Source organism: Oryzias latipes, chromosome 12, assembly GCF_053564925.1.
Source record: "Oryzias latipes strain Hd-rR chromosome 12, Olatipes_Hd-rR_3.1".
In the NCBI taxonomy this organism is placed as follows: domain Eukaryota; kingdom Metazoa; phylum Chordata; class Actinopteri; order Beloniformes; family Adrianichthyidae; genus Oryzias; species Oryzias latipes.
The window spans coordinates 9,723,013-9,736,028 of NC_136248.1; the positions used below are offsets into that span (position 1 = coordinate 9,723,013).

At 40.1% G+C, this 13,016-nt stretch overlaps 1 protein-coding gene and 1 long non-coding RNA gene across 4 annotated transcripts in view; one reads left to right on the forward strand and one right to left on the reverse strand.

The window, feature by feature from the left end:
• Positions 1-8,276, forward strand: part of LOC101174444 (leucine-rich repeat transmembrane neuronal protein 4) — a 239,364-nt gene extending 231,088 nt beyond the window's left edge. The window contains exon 3 of the mRNA XM_004075052.4: positions 1,156-8,276. Within this exon, the coding sequence (XP_004075100.2) occupies positions 1,156-1,479 (324 nt within the window). The 3' untranslated portion in view covers positions 1,480-8,276. The remainder of the gene's footprint in view (positions 1-1,155) is intronic.
• Positions 7,022-9,728, reverse strand: LOC105355285 (uncharacterized). 3 transcript variants are annotated; one of them, XR_013659492.1, is made up of 4 exons: positions 9,624-9,728; positions 8,839-9,017; positions 8,349-8,392; positions 7,022-7,323 (listed from the first exon to the last, which is right to left on the reverse strand). It is a non-coding gene; the product is annotated as an uncharacterized LOC105355285 (long non-coding RNA). The 3 variants fall into 3 exon arrangements; XR_909745.4 differs by lacking the exon at positions 8,349-8,392; XR_013659493.1 differs by lacking the exon at positions 8,349-8,392 and having other exon boundaries at positions 8,839-9,043.
• Between the last annotated feature and the right edge of the window lie 3,288 nt (positions 9,729-13,016).

Here is a 13,016-nt window from a genome sequence, read left to right on the forward strand (position 1 = left end):
TCATTTATTTTGAACATTTTATCTGGAAGGATTAATAGCATATACATATCATACACATGAACAAACACACAATTTTTTACACTAGTTATTCAATGAATGCATACTTTTAATAAATTAAATAAAGCAACAAAACAACATTAAGATCCTTTTGGGAGCTGAAAGAGATTACTCTCTCGTGAGCAGATCCTAATGAGCTGGATCTCTAAAAAGAGCCGGAATTAGTGGAGAGGGGCTTCTTCCACTGATTACTGGCACATGTCTGCTACCTCGGTACAGAATGTCGAATCGGTGAAAATTTGCAAATTTTACTCCAGGCTTTATGTTTCCCAGCTCTGTTCCTATACATGAAAGACTTTGTGTCATATAATTCCAGCCGGGCACCCCAAGCAACTATTTCTTCATGATCAATTTTAAAACAGTTGGCACTTTCTTGAATTAAAAGGGACGCCATGTTTATCTGCATCCCTGATTAGTCGAATTTCAACCAGTTTGACTTTCAGCGTGCGTTCAATTGCCGCGAGTTTTGTAAGTAGAGCTGGTATAGGACCAGCCCTGAGCCAGTCTTAAACGGCCTTCAAAATCTTCGTTACGTGTAAACGTGACACTTTTGAATGCAGAAGCACGAAATGTGCATGTACACATGTTTACGTAGACTTTCCGTTACAAGTGGTCACTTGAACACACGTTGCTGAGGGCATAGCCATAAGTAAACATTACACAGAACCATAACATGCTCATGGTCATTTTTGCAAGCTTGAATTGTTGTCAATTCTCACTTTTCAGTAACGCATAAAGATTCAGTCTTCCAGGTTTCCCAGTCAGTCCTCATCAGCGTTTTAGCGAATACTATGTTGGAAAAATCTAGATAGCACTATGTTTGTATTAAATGGTCTAAAGGTTAAAAAAAAAAAAGGTTTGGCCCAAGATATCTCAGTCGAAATGTTTGGTTGACAAAATGACTCAAATTATTTACAGACCTATCGGTGTTACAAGAGGAAGACAGAAAAACCTAAAAGAAAATTATTTTTCTGCTTGGAATAGCTTTTGTTGCTATGAAAATTGTGTTTCTAATTAATTTCCTCTTTCTTCTTTTTGTCCCCTACACTTTTCACATCTCATCTTTATTCTCTCCATCATTCCTTTCCCTAATAACAGGTACCCCATCAGATGGGTGCCCTGGCCTTTTACAGATATGAGCAGCCTATTGTGGACTACTGCCAAGCCCATCAACCTCTGAGGCTTAATGTGGGCTACGAGGGACCACCTCAAGGCCTGGAGGGACTGGACGATCTGGGACCATGTGATAGAGGCACAATACAGACAGTAGCCCTGCCTGCGGTCCCCTCTGCTGCCAACATGGCCCCCCCGATACCAGGACCCCGTTCCCCACCACCAATTCTCAGACCACAGACTGAAGGTCCCATCAGTAGCCCGTTTCCACCCGCTGAGCGCACCGGCACACTTAAATTTGGGCGTTAGTGAGTCTGGTTGTTACAAATGAGGCGGAGGCCACATGACCTTGAAATAAAAGTAGCCGGCGAAGTGTTTTTTTGGGTTTTTTTTCAGTGGGGGCCTTGTTTTTAGAACGTGAGTACATGAAGTAACAGACTACATTTTCAAATGATGCCCAGAGGGATCTGGCTTCTAGAACACACAGAAATACCACAATACAGCATGATGAGACATCTCTGTTCATCAGTTCGATTTTCTTTTCCAAGAGCACCTCATTAAAAAACCCTTTACTACTGACTTTTAGGAGGCAGATCAGCAGGAAGGCAGCGCCTCGTTCCCAGATGTGACGTTCATCATCTATCGTGTCAGCATAACGGTATACCTGTTCCCAGCAGCAGTTAGCTTGGCTTTCAGGTGTGAAAGGGAAAGTGGAATAAACACGTCGCAATCAGAGAAAAAACACAAAATGTGAGGGGCAGAACCAGCTGTTGTTTAAAAAACACAAAGCTTCTTCTTACTGTGATTATTCAAAAAAGATGCAAGTCACTCGCTCGTGACAAAAAGGGAAGATCCAGAATCCTTTTTGCAAAAATAGTCAAACCTAGATTCTTTTTGTTTTGTTTTCGTAAATGTGGTATTAAGTTCTGATTTCCATTAATGTGCATGTTAAACCAAAGAGTTTATTGATGAATTTCTTTATTGCACAGACACGAAGGCTCCTCTAGCTTACAGTTACCACCAAAGCCTTTGCTGATTCTAGATGAGCTGGGATCGTCTAAACGAGTGGTACTCTCCAGTTTCTTTTGATTTGAAAAATGATCGAATTTTTGTAATCATAGCATCCTCCAAGCACCAGGTCAATATGTTTTATGCAAAGATTCATGAACAAAAATCAAGAAACACCCTGAGAGTTTTAGTCCAGCAGGTTGATTCGTCATTCTGTAGGCAACCATGGGAACTTTGGTGACAATAAGTGCAGTAGAATAAAAGCATTGTACATATTGCGGAAAAGTTAAGCTGAAATGAATAATGCCACACTCACTGCCCCAAACAGCCCGTGGAAACATTGTTGAGTCAATGTTTGCATTTTATCAACGGACTGAAGAGCGCCGTTTCTGGACCAGGAAACGTTCAGTCAGAGCGCCTCCGTCACAGAGAACAATGATGCAGAGTGGGGGCATGTAGAACCAGCCCGATGACTTCTCTTTGACCAGAGTATGATGGTACCAGGGATATTGCCAGACACTCCCCCCGGAAGCGTGCCGGCAGCACTGGTTCCAGTAACCCATTGTCCACACAGTTGAAACTGTGACTGACCTCTAATGCAACAGTTATGACCTGTCAGATATCTGCTGTAGCTTCACAAAAGCAGTGTATAGAGGTTTTTTTTTTTACACATCTGCAGACACCGGAGGGCGGGGGGTCCCTCCCACAGATCTGCCGAGGAAACCTGCAGCTTTCAAAAGTGGATGCATCCTCAAAATTCGATTAATTTAGTTTTTTCTTTTTCAGTTTAGGACGAAAAAGAAGGAACTGTTTCGAGGTGTTCAAGATGATGTCAAAAAATTCTATAAGACTTACAGACTAAATCAAATGGAACTTATTTATCCTGTAAATAATAAATCTTTAAAGAGGAGAGAAAGAAGTACGGACTTCGCTTCTTCTAAAACAAAGACATTGTCAACAGAAGAGGAGCCTTATTCACTTTCCAGTGGGAATATATTATTAAGATGACTTGGTGAGGTTCCTATTGTAATGCTCTTGTTGTTTCAATGATGAATATTTTTCTATATGCTCCACCTTCACAGCTCCACCTTTGAAATCACAACTGGTGTTACTGAGGTTTAGTTCACCCATAATGAAGGAGTGATTGGTAGCCTTGTTAATGTGATGCTCTCAGAGCGCCAAACCTCACAGCGCCATTTTGTTTTTCCTGTTCCGGTGGTGGTCTTGTTATTTTTCTTGTTCGTTCCATTCCACACCATTTCTCAATTTGCCATTTGAAGGTTTATGCAAGGACTTGAAGTGTGCTTTTCTTATTTACCAAGATGTTTTTATTTTATGTGCCAAGATTTAGTTAAGCATTTCACCAAAAATCTGACCCAAGCAACAAGTGATGCAACACCATTCCGTGGTCTCACAAATAAGAAGGGTTTAGGTCACTTTGTGTACAGGACATTGCATAAAAAAGCAGTTGATTTGCTCAGTACGGTTGCTTAATAGTGCTGGTTGAGTTTACTTTGTCATGGCATCTGTGCCAATGTTTTATAATGGGAGCTCTGGATTCTATTCATGTAATGTCTTGCCTTGCTCTGTATCACCCCGATAACTCCTTGGCCTGAATCCATGTCTGCCGCTTAGTGACTCAGGTGAACCTGTTTAATGATGTTCTATTTTTGTCCGCATGCTAATATGTTGAGAAACCTTGACCAGTCTGGGAGGAACACTGAGCCAGATACAAACAATAGGAGCGATATTTTTCCATCCAGACTGCCCTAGAACCGGCAGCACGCGTTGTGGGCTTTGCTCCTTTTAGTGGCTAACCCGTTCCCCTTTTTCGCCCCGCATAAAGCAGTATTTCCTGGCGCTATTAAATTTGCGGTGGGGCCCAGCTTGGCACCTCACGGGTTTTTTCTACATCAGGTTTCATAAGAATGATAATGCTTCAATTCAGTCTGAACACAGAGATCAAAGCAAGTCTGGATGTGGTGTGTAATTAAAAAATGCTAATAAAATCTTGGAACGATCATGATTAAATCCCTCACTAATCAACAATCCATTAATCACGACCACCTTCATGATAAAATTGGACTTGTGCAGCAGAATGCTTGAATCCTGTTGCCAGTAATTATTTAGTCTTTTGTCCCTTTCTTTTTGCCATGAGAGAACTGGAAGGCACAAGTGCTTGTCTTAATGATGCACGTTTGAGCTGAACTCCAGGACCGTCTGCACTAACTCTGCTATGCCAACAGGCCTGTTATTATTATTTTTTTCACTTTTTCCCTTATGATTTGTTTGTTTATGGTTTTGTACACCCAAAGCTCTTTAACCCCCCTCCTCCTCTCCTTAGTCTTCTGTTTCTCATTTTTGATTTTTGCCTCTTTTTGTTTTTGCTGTGGGTGGACTGAATAAAGGTCTGAAGAATGGCAGTAAAAAGTTGCTTTTTTACTTTATTTACACTGAGAGGGAAAGCTAAATGTGCATCACTGAGGGGGTGAGGCTTGGCAGAACGGATGAAAAGACAAGGCAAAAATATAGAGGGACAAATAGGTGCGTGCGAGGAAACTTTATTCTGCCGTAGTGAAAGCTTGCAGCCTTTTTACAAAAAGGCTCGGGCTGGTTTAGGCACACCTTTCCAAATGCTCATTAATGAAAATGTCTAATCAGCCAATCCCATGGCAGAAACTCAGTGCATTTAGGCATGTAGACATGGTCAAGACCATCTGCTGCAGTTCAAACAGAGCATCAGAATAGATAAAAAAGGTGATTTAAGTGACTTTGAACATGGCATGGCTGTTGGTTGCCAGATGAGCTGGTATTTCAGAGTATTTCAGAAACTGCTGATCTACTGGGATTTTCACCCTCAACCATCTTTAGGGTTTACAGAGATTGGTCCGAAAGAGAGAATCTAGTGAACTGCCGTTCTGTGGGTGGAAATGTCTTGTTGAAACCAGAGTTTAGAGGAGGATGGCCAGACTGTTTTCAGCTTATAGAAAGGCAACAGTAACTCAAATAACCCCTGGTTACAACCGAGGTCTGCTGAAGAGCATCTGTGAATGCTCAACACGTCCAACCTTGAGGAAGATGGGCTGCAGAAGACCACACCAGGTGCCACTCCTGTCAGCCAAGAACAGGAAACTGAGGTTACAATTCACACAGACTTAGCAAAACTGGACAATAGAAAATTGGATAAACGTTTTCTGGTCTGAGTCTCCATTTCTGCTGCCACATTCAGATGGTAGGATCAGAATTTGGTGTCAACAACATGAAGGCATGGATCCTTGTAATAACAGTTCAGGCTGGTGGTGGAGGGGTGTTGGGGATCTTTTTTGTCAAACTTTGGACCCCTTAGTACCAATAGAGCTTTGTTACAACGCCACAGCCTGAGTATTGTTGCTGACCACGTCCATCCCTTTATTATCAGAGTTAACCCATCTACTGATGGCTACTTCCAGTAAGGCTCAAACGGTCTCCACAGTCACCATATGTGTACCCAATAGAGCACCTTTGGGATGTGGAAGAACGGGAGATTTGCATCATGGATGGACAAATCTGCAGCCACTGCATAATACAGTGGTCAGCAACCGGCGGCTCCGGAGCCGCATGCGGCTCTTTCCTCCCTGTGCTGCGGCTCTATGGGGCTTGGTAAAATAGCTATCATGTTCTAAGATTGTCGTGGTGCCTTTAACACCGTCAGGTAGTGTGAGCTGGCAGGACGAAGAGAGCAGCGTGAATGCGGAGGGGGCGTGTCTGCAGCTGTGAATGCCGACCAGAGTCTGCTATGGGATGGAAAGTTTTCTGGGAAAGACAGTCAGTGGTGATCTCGTAGCGGACACATAAAAAAAGCCTTTTTTCCCCCCTAGCCTATAACCACCAATTTCCACATAAAACTAATAAAATTTGTGTTAGGGCGCCCCTAATATCCTGTCACCTTGTTGCTTCTATGACCGCAGACCGCTGTCTGTGTAGAACACGCTGGAGCCCCCCTCCAGCGTGCAAGCGGGGGAAAACAACGAACAGGTTGAGAGGCGGGGGCGGGGCTTAGACTCACCGCTTATTATTCCAGACGCGCAACAAACTAACAATTGTTGCCTGATAAAAATAGTTACCCATAAAATTGATATAATTTATTGGGTTTACTGGATTTAAAGAAGAAAAAATAGAAATGAGTCTGCATCAAAGTGAATTTGTTTTGAAAGACGGAAAAGTCTATTCAAGGTTGTGGAAAATGGACAAAAGATCAAAGCAAACATCACGCTCATAAAGAATATAAATAAGTAAAATAAATAATTGAATAAATATCCTGACAACATTTTGAATCAATGCAAGTATTACCAAATGAACTATTGCGAAATATCGGCAAAAAAAAAAAAATGTTTCTAACACCCCTACACTTGTTGCTCCCTGTGCTTTCATCTCAGTTGGAAACCGATCAAAATGGCTCTTTGAGAGGTACAGGTTGCCAACCCCTGGCATAATGCCATCATGTCAATATCGACCAAACTCTGAGAAAAGTTTCCAGTACTTTGGTGAATTTATGCCACCAGGTTTAAGGCAGTTCGGAAGGAAGAGGGGGTCCAAATCAGTACTAGCAAGATGTCCCCAATAGAGTGGCTGGTGAGTGTATTTCCACATTTATTATTAAGACAGCTTCAGACAGCCTCAAATACATGCAAGACCCACACATAGGTGTCATATTAAGCCCCATGTGGCTTCCAGCGTGGACAAGACACGTTTAAGTTTTCTGTGTCGTCATATGTATTATGCATGCTCTCATACGAAGATGCAACCTTGCCAAGGCTCCGCTTTGACTCGTCAGTCTTCTGCTGCATAAACAATCAGGCATAAATGCATAAACACAGACAAGTTTAATAAATAAAAATAAAAAAAGCAAAGAAAGTGTGGCAGTGCGCACAGCTTGATAGATGATAATAAAATACTGCTGATTCTGACACACGCATCCATCCCAGTTCACCCAAGGCCATCTGTGATGGTTCTGCAGACAGTAATCCATTACCTGATAACCAGATTTGAAATATTAATTCAAAGCCAAACGTGGATTTGCAGCTTTCTCTCCTCTGCCATACATCTGTGTCTTATCAGGAGGTAGTATGTCCTCACAGCTCCCAGTCATGGCTCTTCGGTCAGCAACTACAACATAATAGAGATAAAAAGGAAAAAATACTGGAAATATTCTTCCTCCTCCACATCCCACTTTTAGTTTCTGTTATTATAAGTATGTCTGTAGTGTTTGTACAGGTTTGATTAGTCACAATTCACCACTTTCCATTGCTAAAGACAGACTGGAATTATTGTTACAGATTGAAGAACCCTGCATGCACCCAGATGGCATGTGTTTGTGTGCACAAATCTACATTACAACATCTCCTGCTCCTCTACCTCCTCTGAACCAGTGTCACCATTACAGATGTTCAGGCCAGCCCGTTCCCCATTGATTGTTATTGTTCCACGCTGTTTCACATTAGCAGGAAGTCTTTAACCTTCGACCCGCATTGTCCCCACTCTGTTTTTCTGCAATTGCTCATGTCAGTGGTGGCACAGGATAGGAAGGCATGGTCATTAACCTCTGTCGGGGAAACACACTTCTTCGTTTGTCTGACAAAGCCCGTTTACACGGCCCTAATTGGATTTTATGTAAGCGTAGAAGAATGGAAGATTTTTCTTTAAATGGGCTGATTTTTTTTTCCAGTTGTTATGAGTGCCATAAAGAGTAAGTAAAGAATACCTGAAAAAAAGCAATATAAAAATTAGTCTTTGTTACTTTGCATGTTCAAATGTCCCCAAACCTCTTTTTTTTTTCAAGTTTATCCACCCCATCCCCGACTGTCAAACTGATCATCCTCATTCCTGCAGATCTGATCTCTGTAGGATGTAAATATCTGCTGCATTGTTGTTTTGTTTTCTGTTTTTTTTTTCTTTTTGAATGTTTTTTTTTTGTTCTTTTTACTGTGTTCAGACCTAAAGCATTTTTGTGGAGACCTGGTCCAAGCGCAAAAATATCGCTCTTCTTTGATTATATAATTGTCAGAAAATGTTTTGTAAAAATTTTGATGATATCAAAAATAAAAATATAAGGGTGGCAAGTCCTGTGTGTTTTGTTTCATTTTTAAACAACTCGGAGCGAACAATTTTGTTTAGCATTTTTAATTACTCACCCAAACGACAACGCTTTTTTCAAACGCTGTCGAAAATCCGAGACCTGCGGAGAAGCCAGAGCGATAACCCTCTGAGAATGCAGCCAACAGGATTATTTGTTCTGATCTTGGCATCGAGCTTCATCTCAGTTTATTTATGCTGATCTTCACTGAACAATCAACACTGGGAGCAAATGGTCCAACAGGCAGCCAGGGTGTTTGGTTTTCCAGGGTGATATTGTTTTATTTATTTATATATTGAAACCCAGAGGTATAATGAAAATGTGCTTCTTTTTCTTTCGACTGAATTTGTCGGGGACTTTTTAAACGGTTGCATTGATTTCTTTTTATCCCACATTCTTAATGTCCATTTTTTTAAATGAAGAAGCTTTTAATTTGTAGGGTTTTTTTTAGCTACATTTGATGTCATTAAAATAACTACAGGATTTGCGAGGCCAAGATGATGGACAACAATGTTCTCACACAAACAGATTGAAAAACACCAACAAACCTTTCAAAACCTGAAATGCTGCAATCATGTCCAAGGAGTGAAACCAAAATCACTCTCAGCTGGGTGTGAGGGCCTCTGTTTCCATTTATAGGGGTTTCCTCCAAATAACAACACAATCCATGAAGAGCATCTTAAGAACATCCCGTTGTGATGATGCGGCATGGGGAGATTGTCCTTCTCTGTGGACAAATAGGGTTTTAGAAACCTGAAAGACAAAGGTAGTGCTCATATGTAATCTAAACTACATTTTTTTCAGACATGGAGTGGATATACTCAAATCAAAAGATGAGTTGAAAAGAATAATTACTAAAAATTTCACTCTCATCATCTTTTATCTATTGAAAAAGCATTCCCAGTGTTTTTTTTTTATTTTTTTTATTACATTTACGTCAGGCAAAATCAGAAAACCTGTGGCGTTTTCTAGGACATAGTGTCTGCCGAGTGGCAGGAGTTCATTGGAAATTCCCCTCTGAGATTTTAGCCAGACTGTTTGTCGAGTTTTTTTTTCTCATTTCTAATGCCGGCATAACTCGACTAGGCTCATGAGACAACAGAGGACGTTGGACAACTCCACCCATTTCACTTCTTTTATTTTCCACCAAGAATACATGAGAGCTTGATAACCTTAAAATAAACCTAACATAACTAAACAGATATCAGAAATGTATGTTAAGATAATACTATTATTTTAAACTTTGGCATTGTGCAGTTAAACTTTTTTACTTGTTGAATATACTGTTCACACAAATATCAGAATATACAATATCAAATTGAATTAAACATACCATTGATGTCATTCAAGCGTTAAAATGTTTGTCTCTCGGGACAAACCCTCACCTGCAAACTGTCACCTAATTTAATACTTCTTCCTACCTCCACCCACCTGATGGGGTAGGACTCACATTCTCTCTATACTGTCCCCTGCAGCTGTGGAGTTGATCCTACCTAGAACACACCTCCAACTCAATGTCAGGAGCAATACAAAGACAAAAAAAAAAGGAGAATAGATAAATCTTTTTTTTTTTTTTTTTAACTTGTCCTGTCCAACAGCTTGGCAGGCAGATGAGAGCTGAGGGCCTCTTGTGTTGGACATATTTTACTTTAACAATAGGGGTTATTAATCTTCAAAGGTATGTCTGAATAAACCCCTTTTGTAATTGAGGTACTTTATTAATTTCAACCATGTTTGAAAATCTTGGGTGTTGGACCGGACGGAAAATGAAAAAAGGGAAGAAGAGACAGGGATGTTAGAGAGAGGGGGGGGGGTAGGAGGATGATAACAGGAGGGGAGGGGGGATAAGACCATGAAGCATCATAAAGCAACAAGTTTACTGGTTGTTTATCATTACGGTAAGGTTCAAATGTAGTACAAAAAGGGCAGGGCCTGTCCGCACACAAACTCAAATGTTATCAGCACACCTGCTAGCTGCAAAAATGTCCACATGTCGACATGTACACAAAACAGATAGTATTCACACGCATACTTATGCCTTAAAACCAACTAGTGTGAAATATTTCAGTCATTCAATCATGCAAACTGTTAGTGCAAAGGTGAGCTAACACCTGTGCTCAGGTGAGTGTTTATGTTCTTCTAAAATGGATGGTGGAATGTGAAAAGAAGGAAGGAGAGTGCCCAGCCATCCCCACCCCAAGACCCCCGCTGCAGCAGCAGCGGCAGCCGGAATCCCCCCAACGCCACAGGGGATTCCGGCTTTTTTTTTGTATAAATCCATCATGAAAAAAATACCATTAGAACATGTAAAACAAAAAGCAAAGACGATTAGCGTTAAAGTTATTTTCCTTCCTTCAGCACATAAAACCTTACATTTCAAAATGTGAAAAGAAAATATAAATAATAAAACAATGCATTCTAAAAAAAAAATCTTATGGCGCTAACAATAGTTCTGTAAGAAGACTAAAAGTGAGGTTTTAGAGACACACTAGAGAAAAATGCTAAGTTAAAAGAGAGGAAACCTTCTTTTGACAATCACTGTTGCACGTGCAACTCCTGTTAATAGTCACAGTCAAGTCTGTTTGACGTGTAGTCCTGTGCTAATTTTATTGGAAAAAAAACATAAATAAATAAAGTAGAAGATTATTTTACAAGATTTTCGTTATTTCGAGTAAATAATAGCGATTGAGTTTATATGATTTTGTTATATAGTAGAAGCACAAGTTAAAAAAAAGGGGGGGTCATCTTATTTGGTTTATTTCCTTTTATGATTATATTAATTGGTTAATTTGGAAGTCCCTTTATCTAGCCAACTGTGATTGGTTCCTGATACCTGAGAGGGCGGGGACAGGTGAGGAAGAAGGGGGGAGTCAGACAGAAAGTTTGAGACCAGAGCACATGGTGACTTTTGACATGCGGGAGGAGAGAAGGCTTCGAGTCTTTTAAAGAGACAAACAGGTGGCCAGAATGACACATTTTGAATGAGGAGTTGAGAAAATTATCTCGGATTCGTGAGAAGAGAAACTGCGAATGAGTTTGAAAGCCGGATAGCTGTTTTCTGGATGGGAAAGGACAGACTCAGAGCGGGACTCGGGAGTGGCGGCTACAAAGCTAATGTGCATCACGGTGGGTTGCATCGAAGCGGAGTAGTCAATTTTTCTTTTCTTGCTGCATCTGTCTGGATCATTGCAACACACTCAATGTTTTGCAAGAGCAACAACAGGCCTGCAACGTTTTTATTTTATATTTTTTCTCCCGCTTTTAAGGTGCCAGTACCCTGAGTAAACTGGACTGTGTGTGTGTGTGAGCGCACGTGCATAAGAAAAGATCTGAAAAGATTTAAAATATTCAGTGTTTTAATGCTTTAACTTCTGTTAATTGTCTTTTTTATAAACTAAGGTGGTAATATCCGGGAAACTTTCATTGTGTGAGATTTATTTTGTAATTTGGGTAAGAAACCAGTGTTTTATTTTGTTTACACATAGTCTAAAAAAAGAGAATATTTTGTGTTTATATTTTTGTTGGGGAATTATTTATATTTTAGTTGCTAAATTATTATAATTTATTAAACAAGGCCTTTTTAAAATTGGGGCTAAACATTGGAATATCTCTGGATCTCTTTATTTTTAAGTACAGGAAACGTTTGTTTTATAAAGTGCATTTTATTTGGTCCACCTTGACATTCTTCGAACCCAAGCACCCACCCTTCTTAAAATCTTCTTTTAATCGAAGCTAACAGAAGGGCTCCACAGGTGCTGCAGATGTAAAAATAAAAGCATGTTATGCCTGTCAAGATAAGCGACTAATTTAAGTCTTTTCTTTTATGCTGTTTTTAGCCAAAATAAAAATAAAATAGTCGTTTTCTAGGACATAGATTTTGCAGAGCAACAGAGTTCATTAGAAATTTACCTCTAAATTGTGGACGGTACTGCATGGGCAACCCCGCCCCCCTTCCTCTCTTATTTGCTGAGAACTTTGTTTATAAGGAGAGCAGAGAGCTTAAGCGTCTTTTTTTACACCATAAATAAGCTTATTTTCAAATGGAATTTTTGGTCTCGTGCCGATTCACAACATTTTGAATAATGAAAAACTCAGAAATACAACTTTGAGCTTAATCAGAAAAATGTTACTAGAACATGCTAAAAACACACGTTTCATCGGGGTGGGTCTTTAAAGGAACATATGCAGCCTTATGATAGCACAAATTTTTAGGTTTCTGTTAATGTTGGAACTTTTGGCAGACAAGACTAAAATTTTGACCAGTGTGCCTCTAAACACAGATAAAACAGAGTGTATAAAACTGTGTGTATACCAAACAGAGTTCTATCTGCTTCAGCCCGCTGTCACTTTACATGCACACATCATGACATAACTGCCTTTGAGGAACATGTCAGGTCCCCTCACAGTCCCGCTATCAGCAGTTTTAGGACAAAGGTCCTGCTATCTCTTACTTTTCTGCCAGTGATCATGCAGACTAACATCTGTACAAACGTCTGAAAGATTTTCTTGTATTTATGTCAAACATTTAAATTCATAGTCAGGTGACGTCGTTTTAACTTTAATTGTTGTAAGATGTAGCTATATTTTTCCAGAATGCCGTGGGAGATGGAGAAGCTCAATATCTGTCTCAAAGGAATGTAAATAAGATCTACAGATTGAAAATATTTACAGTGTGTACAATTGGTTTCACCGGATTATACGGTGCACCATCAATGAATGGTCTAAT